Below are 12964 nucleotides of genomic sequence, written 5' to 3'. Positions count from 1 at the left end.
GTTGTTACCCTCACTAGCTTCCCATTGGGAAGGGTCCAAGTACACAGACCTTGGCTGTAACAATGCACTTAGCTGGACACTGCTGCTCAGCACCTGGGACTGGCCTGAAATTCACATCTAAAGTCTGAGACCAGTAGTTTGGCCTTATTAAGATTCCTGATAAAGGAATTGGCTTTCAGGGCTTACCTGTCTTCAGCAGATTTTCCCTTTGCTTACTCAGGAGTATAGTTATTTCCAGCTTAATGCCCACAAATAAACTTACCCACTCTCCCACCCATTCTATCTCTCCATATTTGTTTTAAATCATCTATCCCAAATCACGCTAAGAAGTAGGAGATTCTATCTCAATATGGAAAGACTTGGCTGGCCCAGTGGATCTAGAAGAATATTTTCTGTTTAACTTTTTGAGGTCCCAATGCCAGCCATGCTCCATGTAGGCTGAGTCAACCTCTCAGGAACATCCTGGAAGACATCGAGCCCCATCCCCATAATCCAAGACCCACCATGTTCCCCCCACCCAAATAGAGAATCACAGCTTGGTAGTTTTCCCATCCTTTTAATGGACTGAGTTTTCCTAGCCTTTTTAACATGAAGTTTCCATCAGTAGTAACCATGACAACAGATCAGAGAGGCTTCAAAAAGCCTATCTCTATGTAATTAAGGAAAACAAGGGTGTGGATCAAGAGTAGGGGCCTTACACAAGGAGACCTTGGCCCTGAGCCCTGCCACTGCACCTCCTAAGTGCTTCTGCAAAAGAAGATGAAAGATTTTCTTCTCCCTCTGGCCTCCCTCTACTCTTCTTTAAACCTTTTTTGTTTGGTTGTCTCAACTAGACTCCTTCCTGAGGATGTTGCTAGGTGTCCTGGTTCTGGACAAATACTTCCTGCAGGGGTAGGGCCCCAAATCCAGGGAGTGCAGTCTGGATGGGTAGGAAGTGGCCCTAGCACATTCCTCTAGAGAGATTTATTCAAAGGCCAAACCTGGTCTAGTCAGATTCTTCATTCAGGCACAGAAGAGGCCAACCGGCTTACTTGTAGGAATGTGTCCTTATGGTCAGGACCGTGGAGCAGAGACCTGACAGCATCATCATTTTAGCCACCCAAATACTGGGCCCTGGCATGCCTGGCCTGCAGCAGGCCATGGGCAAAGGAACAGGAGCTATAAGCATTGTTGGGAGGCAATCAAAGACTGAGGGTTGTTTTATTTCTTAGCACTTGTTCTTATCTGAAATCATCTCATTTATCTCTGTGTTTCCTTCATTCCTGTCACTTTCCTCTCACCACAGTGTCAGCTCCATTGGAGCATAAGCTTGCCTGTCTTGCTTTTTCCTGTCTCCTGGGTGCCTAGAACACTATAAGGAATATTTATTAAAAGAGTGAATGAGTGAACAGATGAGTAATGAATGGGGCCCCAGTCATTGTTTGTGGTCCAGACTCAGACCACTTCCACAGATACACACTGCGAGCCGTGGCCTGTGCTGGGCTCTGAGGTGACAAGATACAACCTGCCGGGGAAGAGGTGACTAGGGAAGGACCGACAGCAGGGCATGTTCATTTCTCCTAGCTCTCTGAGTCTGCTCTTCAGGAGAAGGCCACCCAGGTCTATTCCTGCTCCTTGGAAGGAAACAATTCAGATTTATACAGTCCTGGATTCAACAACCACAGCTTCCATCAGACCCCACTCGTGCCCCACAGATACCTTTGCTCTGGAATGAAACCATACATGAGAAGAAGTGGTAGCTTCGTTTGAAGGCGCTTTCTAAATAAACATGAAAACCCTCCCTGAAAACTCATTGCGTTTCTTTCTAAGTGGGGAGCAAGTGAACAGACATGGAATAGCACTGACGAGGTGGGTCTCCCCAGCTGCCACGGACACCATCACCTCAGGGGCAGAACAGGCCTCTCCATACCAGCTCCTCACTTGCCACTTTTGTCTAACCAAAGCCTTTCCCACTTAGTGTCACAAGCAGTGGGTCCTTACTGCTGCCACTGCCACGTCCTCCATCAGCCCCACAGCAGGGCATCCTGTCTCATGCTGGAGAGGGGGACATACATGTCACCTGAAGCCTTGAACACTGAACAGAGGTCAAAAACCAGGTGGCCCCTTAGATAATAAAGTGTTAGACATAGGGATCATGGAGACAAGTCAGCCACCAGCCCCTGTCCACCAGGAGGCCACAGTGAGGTGAGGATGACACAGGAAGAGACCCTCACAATGCAATGATGGAATCTGGGTTCAGTGTCTACGAATGAGCTTATGGAAGCCCGGAGCTAGAATGTATGACTGGGCATCAGGGAAACCTGGTGGAATGGGTACAGGATCTTGAAGTGTGGGCAGCAGTTCATCAACTAGATAGAAGGGAGAAAAATCCAGACAGGAAAGGACACTGTTCAAAGGCTCAGGAGTCTGGAGAGAGTTTAGTCTGCACAAGAATCTTCCTATTGGCCACTCTGCAGGGTGAGGGTCAAGTGGCCGGAGATGATATCAAGGTCATCTGAAAGATGTGGACAGGAGGGTCAACTTATGGATGCTTGGGGTTGAGCAGAGGAACTCTGTGACTCCATGTACATTTGGGAACTCACAGGAGTGAATGGATGGGACAGATGCAAAGCGATGTTGGAGAATTCATTAGGACGATTTTGTAGTAGGGCAGGACAATTGACGAAGCCCTTTGTTATGAGGCGATGGGGCATTTAGAGGAAGGGAAAGACCTGAAGAAAAGGGAATGGAGTTGTGTGCTATGGGATACAGAAAATGTGACTCTCCGGGTCTGGCTGGAGACAACACAGGGTGACCAGAAAGGGAAGGACTGAATTATGTTTCCTGGACTTGTTAAACAGGAGTCCCAAAGGAGAAGCGGGTGTGATGGAGGAGGGGGCAGTAATAGGCTGCAGTTGGGGGAGCAGGGAGAGAGGAGAGCCAGCAAATGTGACTCGACTTTGGAAAAGCTTGATGGAAAAGCTTGGTAAAGAGAGAAAATGCAATGTAGAGATGCCAGGTGACGGTGTTTTAATTTTAAAACAGCAATGACTTATGCAAATTTAAGTGGAGAAGGTGGAGAGAGAGCGGGTGAAGTTGAAGGTCAAGGGAATGAGGAGATAAATGAGGAGGGTGGTCTTTATAGGGTGGGAGGGATGGCTGGTCACTATCCAGCACAGGACTTGTGTCTGCCCCTCTGCCTAAGACTGCTATCTGAGTGGTAGCCTTAGGATGGCCCAAGGATACAATCAGATAACATTGTGAAAGGATTTGCCCCACACCTGGCATAGAGCAAGTACTCAGTGAATGTATTTATTATGAGAGACAGTGGCCTGTAGCTGAGCCTGGGCCATCTGCTGTGAAAGTGATACAAGAAGCAATGGCATTGACCACTGGGAGCTTGTGGCCTGAGTCTCATCAGTCTGAGCAAACAGACATGTCCCAGACAGGCCCTGGCCAATACAGTGTTAATGAACAATGCAAGGAGAGACTCTGTCCAGGAAGAGCCCACCTCGGGCGGGTCTGACTGCCTGCCCAGTGCTGGCTGTGTGCAGATTCAAAAAGAAACGGATTTGATCCCTGGGCACATGGGTAGGGAATTCTTGAATGCTATTTGCAAGACTTTGGTAAAAATGCTTCATGAATCCGGCCTTGTCACAAATGTGCATGAAAGTTGTGCTTTAGCTTAGGCCTAATGGGCTTTATATATAGTACAGTACTGATTTTCTTTCATGTTTTAATAGAATTCGATTTAATATTTGCTGTCTGCTCTCGCTGCTTGCTGTTGACTGATTCAACGCAGAATCCTTCCCTGGTGCCCCCCGACCTTGTTGTTATTCCCTCATTTTGTGTGTTGGCATTTGATTCCTGTCTCCAGCATGAACCACTTTACACATGTCTTCATTCAGCTGGCGACAGTCACGTGCGTGTATCCTGAATGTATTACTATCTGAAGCGGCTGCTCCAGCAGACCTGGCATTTGGAAGGGGGGGTGGCTTCCGGGCAGGACTCATTTCCATCAGTTAGACATTGGGGAGATGCAAAGCTCAGCTTGGGAACGTGAGGCTGTGATCTGTTCTGTCCTTTGGCAGGAGATTCTCCAACTTAATCTGAAAATGCCCCAAATTGGCCATTAATTTAGCAACATTTTGCCCTCCTACGAAGTACCAACCTTGCTAGAGTTTTCAACAAGGCCGTTTGCCAGAGTGAGAACAGCAGTCATAGACAGAGCTGTCCAGAGGGAAGAAGCTGCCCTTCTTGAGTCCCAGTGAGCCTGGCTGGTTTGTAGGAGAGTCTGTTCGACTCTCATGTGACCCTACCACCAACATTTGCAGTACCATGTCAGTGCAAGTTTGCGGTTGGAGACAGCTTTCCCTTAGGTGGAAACAATAGCCGGTTTCACTAGCAGGCAGCCCAGGGATTTAGTTAAAAACATAAGCTTTGGAATGAGGCATCAGGCAGGTATGTGTGTTCATACTTGCTTCAGTTCTTATAGACCACAAGATCCTTAGCCAGTCCCCACTCTCAGCTTTAGTTTCTCTTTCTATAAAATTGAGTTAATGACTATCTTCCCAGTAGGTTTTATGGGGGCTGGGGTGTTAAGTGCATGCAAAGTAGCTAGCAGAGTGTCTGGAACAACTCCCTCTGCTTTTCTTGTGTCATGGGGTCAAACATGGTGGCTGCATGACTCTTCCACCAACCTTGCTTCTTGTCTTTGGGCACTAAAGCTTGTGTAATGTGAATATTCATCCATCCGGGTGTTCTGGCAGCTGAACCTACAGAGAAACATGGGCACCACCATGCACACACTACATAAATCTCAAACTGAGTGAGATTTTGTGCAGGATGTGAGGATACGTTGGGGTTTTTGGTAGTCCACTCACATCCCTCAACCCTTGAGTTCTACACCAATGAAGAAAAGACCAAGAATCCAGTCAGTGTCCAATATACATACATGTCATTGACACTAAAGCTGGAAGATGTGGCTTGGTCCTAAGAACAGAGAGACTTGAACCCCGGTGTTTGCATCCTCCTTTCCCTTGGCACACATGATTGAAAGAAGAAGAACCTCAGTGGGGATGACTGCAAAGGGAATTTGGGACAGGCTGTCATTTCTGGCCACCGTTTTTTCTCAGAGTCGGTTGAAGCATGGAGATTTGGGATTGAAGAAGGGGAGGGGATGTATGCATGTGAGAAGGGTGGGAACACACCGAAGACAGATGAAGAGATACTGGACAAGGAAACTTCTTTCCACACTCACTCGGCCCTTCTTTGTCTCCTTCCAGGTGTCCCATCAGGTCCCAGAAACGTCATCTCCATCGTCAATGAGACATCCATCATTCTGGAGTGGCACCCTCCAAGAGAAACAGGTGGGAGGGATGATGTGACTTACAACATCATCTGTAAAAAGTGCCGGGCCGACCGTCGGAGCTGCTCCCGATGCGACGACAACGTGGAGTTTGTGCCCAAGCAGCTGGGCCTGACTGAGGGCCGTGTCTCCATCAGCAGCTTGTGGGCTCACACCCCCTACACCTTTGACATCCAAGCCATCAATGGAGTCTCCAGCAAGAGCCCCTTCCCCCCACAGCACGTCTCTGTCAACATCACAACAAACCAAGCTGGTAAGTCTGGACGCGTTTGTGCCCTTCTTTCTGTCTGTGTGGCTGGCTCTTTGTCTATCTCTGTGCAGGAACAAAACTGCAGTCACACCCATCCTGTTAGTATGCCCGCAGTCCTCCTCCTAGGACTGAAGCTGTCAGGTGATGGGCATCTGTGGCCGTGGAGGAAATAGGTATAAGGTTTCACTTCTGAAAGGGAGCTGGATTCTGAGGGATTTTCTTGGGCCCGGCACAAAAGCAAAGATGTATATCCAAGCCAGAGTAGGACCCAGTGCTCTGAGCTCCAGCTGGGACTCAACAATGCCCTTGGAAACACGGATGGATAGACAGATGGATGGATGGATGGACAGATGGATAGATGGGTAGGTGGATGAGTAGAAGCCCTGCTTGGTCTTGGAAACACCAGTGCTACTCTATTAGAAAATACAATAAAGACACAGAAAATAGTTTAGTGGTTACCAGAGGGTAAGGGGGGTGGGGGGTGGTAGATGAGGGTAAAGGGGATCAAATATATGGTGATGGAAGGAGAACTGACTCTGGGTGGTGAACACAAAATGGGATTTATAGATGATGTAATACAGAATTGTACACCTGAAATCTATGCAACTTTACTAACAATTGTCACCCCAATAAACTTTAACTTAAAAAAAAAATACAATAAAAGAAACTTTCTAGTAATCATGTGATTAAGTCAGTATTACCTTTACAGATTACATTTCAATTAAACCCATGTAATTCAGGAGTGCATTCTCCTTTATGGCTTGCTCAGATGAATGCTACCGTGTTATGGAGACCTCACAGAGTGGGCAATAGGTCATTCCTGATAGCCAGTACCTGCTCGTGGCATGCACAGCTCAAAACGTTCTATTCTCTTTATTTCTATATCTCTTGCTCTTCTGAACTTTTCTCTCTATTACTTTTCACACCTCTTGCAACAACCCATCTCTTTTTATATCCATTTAACCAGTCAGTTCATGCATGTGTGTATGTATGTATGTATGTGTTTATTTATTTATTTACTCATTATTAAAAGACAGTTATTAGCACGTTAGCACCTACTGTATGCCAAGCTGTGGATGTGAGGGAGGGATACAAGTGATACTGGGACATCATTGTTCCTCCCATGAACCTCATTAATTGAAGAATTTACAGGACACGGACAGGACATACAAAGCTGCAAGGTGATGTATTCTAAGCAGTATGTGCTATCCACATGCATGAAATACCAGGAGAGTTAGAGAGAAATGAACCCTCTCTCCCCAGGGCTGATGGTGCAAGGCTGCAGAAGGGAAGTAAACATCACGTCTGTAGGCAACAACGGGGCTCTTAGGCAGTGAACCGTGATCTTATTTGGAATTATGGATTTTTCTCAATCAACAAATTCTAAAATGACTGCTTGTTAGTGGAATCGCAGGAGCCAAGTATTTATTTCTGCTCTCTCCCTCCATGTACTTCCTGCTTCTTGACCTCTTCTTTCCTACTCCATCCTCTTCTACTCCTCACCTCCTCGTTGTCAGCTTGTTCTGCGTCTTTTAATACCAGGCATCTTTGATGGCAGATGATGCTTGGGTTTAAGCTGTCAGAACAGAGAAGAAAAGAGGTGTTGCAGGAGACCATGGTTGTCCAGATGGCTGCGTCGTTGCTGGAGAGTGTGTGCACGTGTTCATGTGTGCATGTTTGTATGTATGTATATGGTCACGTGTTTGCATGCATACATGTTCAGTGAGAAAATAAGAGGGGAAGTGTGGAAGCCTCCAGCTGGTGACCACAGCCCGGTACTATGGAGACAAAGGTTGTGACAGTCTGTCTTACCCAAAGAAAAGGGAGTGGTAATTTTCGGCATCATGTTGAGCATGTAACATGGGCAGCTTTTGTTAGCAGTATTTCCCTTGCAGAGTTTAAGGCAGAAAACTGGCTGGAATATTTTAGTGTCCCAGCTTCTGGGAATAATAATCCTGCCAGGCTGTCGTGTTCTGCTGGGCTTGGCTGTCTTTTCTCTTTCTAAGCATGTGTGAACAAACCTGCCACTTATATCGGTTTGCTTTGATTTCTGCCCCCCCCCTTTCCTTTTCCTGCTATTCCCAAACCTGCCCATCTGCTTGTCTTGCCATCTGCACCTTCCCAAGCTGCAGTGGAGCTGAGGGACCAGGGCTTCTGCAAGGAGCACTGCATGACCAACATTCAAAATACTCACTTTTATCCTCACCCATTCTTTTTTTTTTGGGGGGGGATTGAAGATGTAATATCTTCCTTTTAGTTTTTTATTTTTTAATTATACTTGATATTCAATGTTATTTTAGATTAGTCTCAGGTATACAGAAGCACAGTGGTTATACATTTATGTAATTTATGAAGTGATCACCCCAATAAGTTGATTATCCACCTGGCTCCATACACAGTTAATCCAATATTATTGATATATTCCCTATGCTGTACTTTACATCCCCATTACTATTTTGTAGCTACCAATTTGTGCTTCCTAATTCCTTCTCCTTTTCCACCCAGCCCCCTCAACCCTCTTCCCATCTGGCAACCATCAGTTTGTTCTCTGTATCTATGAGTCTGTTTCTGTTTTGTTTGTTCATTTATTTTGTTCCTTATTACACACATAAGTGAGATTATATGATATTTCTCTTCCTCTGTCTAACTTATTTCACTTACCATAATACCCTCCAGGTCCATCCATGTTATTGTAGATGGTAAGATTGCATTCTTTTTAATGGCCACATGACAGTCCATTGTAGATATGGACCACGTCTTCTTTATCCAATTATCCATTCTAAAATTTACAGACATTACCCAGAGTAATATTTTTACTGATGTATCCCCTCGGGCAAAGGAAGTAAGAGAAAAAATAAACATATGGGATTACGTCAAACTAAAAAGTTTTTTCACAGCTAAGGAACTATCAATAAAACGAAAAGGGAGCCTACTGAATCGGAGAAGATATTTGCCAATGATATATCTCGTAAGGGGTTAATATCCAAAATTTATAAAAAATTCATTCAATTCCACACCAAAAAAACAAACAATCCAATTAAAAAATGGGCAGAGGACATGAAGAGACATTTTTCTCACCCATTCTTATTCCCTTTGTCCCCCCACCCTTATTCTTAACCTTCCTGGATTTTGTTGGCCTAGTCCCATTATCACCTTTCAATCTATGCTTTTTTCTCTTTGGGAATTCTAGAATTTGGGTGTCAGAAAGTTGACACTCAATAAGCAAAGCATGCAACTGCTTCTTGGTGGCATATGGCTATTATAAAATAAATGTCAAGTTGACCAGTGGTTTCGAATCTGTGGGTGGCAAGGCTCTGAGGACGTGGTGCTATCACAGTGCTTTGGTGAATCCATAGGTGAATGCAAACTGTCTTCAATCAGCAGATAATTTGTTTAAGTGAGAACCTTCAAAATAAGCACTTGAGCCTATACCTGCAAGAACAGTTTAGAAACATGAATGGAAGCTACATTTTATAAGAGATGAAAGACAGAGTAAATAACAGGCATCATAACAAAAAACACCTAATGAGTCACAGCCATGAAGGGATGAGGTGGCTGGACTCAGGTATCACCGATAAGTCAGGGCATGTCTCACTCCTTTCCAGGGCACCCTGAATTCTTCCACCCTGGGGGAGATCCAGGTCAGCTTCCCCACCCCAACCTCATCGTATAGTGTGACCCCTGTCAGCGCCTGTAGCCACCACTCTTCTACTGTTTGTGTCACGAGTCGGTAGACGGCAGGTAAAGAATTTGGTCAAGAGCGGTCCTGGGATCAATCATTAAGTCAGCTCATAGCATTTATTGAGTGCCCATTCTGTGTCTGGAACTACCTGAACCGAAATAGTTGGGGACCACTGAGTGGGTCCTGATTGAGGAGTAGGCAATATTTATTATAGGTCACACCTCATAATCGTGTTTCTTTTGACTTGACAAAGAATTATGAAATACATGGACTCATTTGATCCTCATAATTACTGTCTAACTTGGGCATTAGTGTTTCCATTTTTCTGATACAGAAGCTAGGCTAAAATGGGTTTGGAGAATCTAGGATTAGAGGAGAGTCAGCAGGACATCACCTCTATTTTCGCCTTCCTGTTTCCTGTCCCAAAAGGTAGACAGTCCCTCTGGGCTGTCCATTCCATATTCTCCAATCATGGAAGGGTTATTCAGAGCCCACCAATGCCATCCTGCTGAGAGGAAGGGATCTCACAGCCCCTGTTACCCTTCCATAATTTTCATTGTGACACTGAACCATAAAAGGCTTTCCCTTGCCTCTGGATCGAGATGGGAGATGGGTTTGTGTTGAGGGGTGCAAGTTGTTTGCAAGGTGAATTGGGCCCTGACAATGGATATAAGGGTCACATGAGAGAAGGGTTTGGATGCGTTGGCTGCCAAGTGGTTCTGGACTGGAGCTGAAACCTGATGCTCATGAACATTCGACTCTATTTTGAGCAGTCGCTCGCTGCACTGGGCTGGCTCTCCTCTGTTTAGGAGTTATGGACCTCATCTGTGGCTGGGCATGCAGAGCTTACTGTTCACCAGACACAGGATTGTCATCTCGTCTTTCTTGGGGCTGCCCACGCATGCTGTATTGATGCTGTATCGTGCTGCTCTCACGAGCCCTGCCAAAAAGAGGCAGGCAGCTTATCTTAGCTGACGTAGGTACCCAACAAAAAGGGTTATGTTTGGTCTCATTCCATCACAGAAAGTCACCAACAGGCTTTTCTTGACCCCAGGGGTTGTGATCTAAGAAGAGACTATAGCAGGCTTTGTAATCATCTTCTGGTCCACTGGACGCACACACAATAAATATAGTTCTTCTTACACAGGCAAGCACAGGACTCTGCTGAGTCCTGAAATCCAGAGCCTCCCTCTCCTTCCATGATGAACCCCAGTCACGTATGTAGTCAGACTACGCAAGGATCTTGTATTACTTGGAGAGTAGCAGGATAGGATCCTCTCCCAGCCCATAGGCAGTGGCAGAGAACTACCATTTTTTTTAGCACTTCCATTGTGCCAAGCCCCTCCATGTTCTTTATAAAGATGAGGCAGGTCAGATGAAGAAACTGGAGCCAGAGTGCTTTGGGAATTTGCTCAGCATCTCACAGCCAGCAAATGATGTTTTGGGGTTTCAAACTCCGGTTTGTGGCCATTTTATCCTCTGATTGATAAAAAATTGTATTATGGCGAGCTGTGTAAGTTTTAAGGTCTCTCTAAGCGATTGCCACATAGCGAGGCCACGTTAGCTGTCAAAAAATTGTCCATCATCTTTGGTCAGGGTTGGTCATGAATTATGCAAGCTCAGATTTATGTGAGGTCTGCAGGGATGCAGCTTTGCACTGAATACAGCTGCCTTGAGTTTAAAATAAACCAGATCAGGTGGAACTCTCCCTGTTCCTGTGGCCAAGAGATCTGCAGAGAGGTTGTTATCACCACTAACTCCCCCAGTCACTCTCTGGCACCTGCCCTCAGATTCAGACTGATGGCTGGATCATCCAGCTGTCAGAGAGAATTAAAGTGAATGACAAACTTTACTTCTCTTTTCTGCCAACTAGACTCAGAGTGTCAGAGTTGGGGAAGGGGACCTCAGAGGAAATCTTGGAAAAAGTAAATAAGACAAATCAGACCAGCACATCTATAAAATCAAATTGTAGCCAGATTAAGTCAGTGAATTGGGGACCATCTAAGCCAGAGAGAACCAACTCAAAGATCCATGAGGCCAGGCAGGCAAGGGAGAGGAACAAAGCAGGTTTCAGGCAATATGGAGTGGTGGGGATAACGGGGAACTAAAGGCAACAGGGGCAGTCCCTACTCAGCTCCAGCACAGGGTGCCATAACCAGTGTTGCCACATCTGATAAGCTGGAAACCCAAATGTAAAATGTTGACAACTAATCAAAAAATTTTAAAACATTTGAGAGTCGAACAAATCCAGTTCTGGATTTGGCCTTTTGGCTGTGGTTTCCAACCTTTGATTCAGAGGGCTAATTTGATTTACTCAAGCTCAAAAGGTGAACATGCTGTGCTTTCCAGTCTCATTCCACCACGGGACAGTCACCTCCCTCATCTCTTGGGCTCTCCTGGTGGCAGGGGTGCAGCTGAGGAGTTTTGGGGTTGGTAACCTTTCTCTGCTCCTATGTGACTCATGCAAGTTTATTGAACTGCCACGATCCTTCTTTTCTCAACTATAAAATGGGACTTATGACACCTGCTTTCTAGTGGTGTTGTGACAATCGAATGAGACAGGGGATAGAGAATCATGTTGTAAACCATGCCATGGAGATGAGCATCATTTCTGAGAATATGTCCTGAGCCAGAGAGCAATTTGCTGGATTTTTTCTTCCTGGGCTCTTTCCTTTCAAAGCCTCTCAGTCTCTTTGTTTGGGATTAATGTCATCTATATCAGATAAATGACAGGTATCAATTTGTCCATTCCATGAGGAAAGAGTGAGCACTAGAAAGGAGAGCAATGACGTTTGCATCCCAATGAGTTAATACTGAAGGCAGGAGTGGAGCCAGAACCTATGTACCCAGCACAGGCTGATCCTGCAGCTCAGAGAAGCCTGTATACTGTCTTTCCTTGTCGTATGTTTGGGGAATCGACAATTTTCCCTTTGCTTTTGTGATGCTACCAGCAGATATTTATATTGATATCTGACATTTATATTCCACACAGTTCATAAACGGCCTGCTGTGCCGATTGTATGTGGAATACTAACATATCCAACGTGCCCACAACACAGACACAATCCATTACTTAACTTGATTGAAAAAATACATATACTACTTCTGTTAATAGTCACAAGCCTCTATAGTTTGTCCATTTTTAGGGCATTTTTGAAGTTCCTAGACAATTAACTTACTGAGACACTCCTTTTCCTACAGAAGAATTACCTAGCCCACTGATTTCTCTGAATACATCACCTAATTTGCATTATTCCTTAGTTAAATATAGTATTTGCATGCATAAAGAATAATCTTTGAATATGAAAGAAATTTTATGATATTGCAATATATTGAGGTCTTTGGAGGAAAGATATTATGTAAATCTCAAAATTAAATATTAAAACAATATTACACTGCTGCCTGTAAAAATTTAGAGTGTTAAGATCCATATGCTAAAACTAGTTCATTTTTAAGGGCTGGTCTCCTTGGAAATTAGCAGGCGAAATTTGCTCCAGCGCAGAGAAAAGATTGAGCCAGAACTTTAAAAATCCTGGAATGACTTTAAAGAAAACTTTTATTGCAGTTAATAAAGAAAAGTTTAAAAACCCTAAGTAAATGAAATTTTCACTGTTCTTAATCCAATTTCATAGTTCATTGCTTTCTTCTCCTTGTTAATTCTAAAAAGGATGTTTTTATTGTTTCT

The 12964-nt window shown here is 44.8% G+C and overlaps 1 protein-coding gene across 3 annotated transcripts in view; it reads left to right on the top strand.

Moving 5' to 3' along the window:
* The window catches only part of EPHB1 (EPH receptor B1), a 427967-nt gene that overhangs the window by 301194 nt on the left and 113809 nt on the right, over positions 1 to 12964 (top strand). For all 3 annotated transcript variants that reach the window (XM_081072777.1, XM_081072779.1, XM_081072778.1), the window contains one exon: positions 5265 to 5600. In XM_081072777.1, coding sequence (XP_080928903.1) covers positions 5265 to 5600 — 336 coding nt within the window. The remainder of the gene's footprint in view (positions 1 to 5264; positions 5601 to 12964) is intronic.

Source organism: Rhinolophus hipposideros (assembly GCF_964194185.1).
Source record: "Rhinolophus hipposideros genome assembly, chromosome: 14".
NCBI lineage: Eukaryota > Metazoa > Chordata > Mammalia > Chiroptera > Rhinolophidae > Rhinolophus > Rhinolophus hipposideros.
The sequence above is the reverse complement of the archived record's forward strand: the minus strand, read 5'-3'. Positions and strand labels throughout refer to the sequence as shown.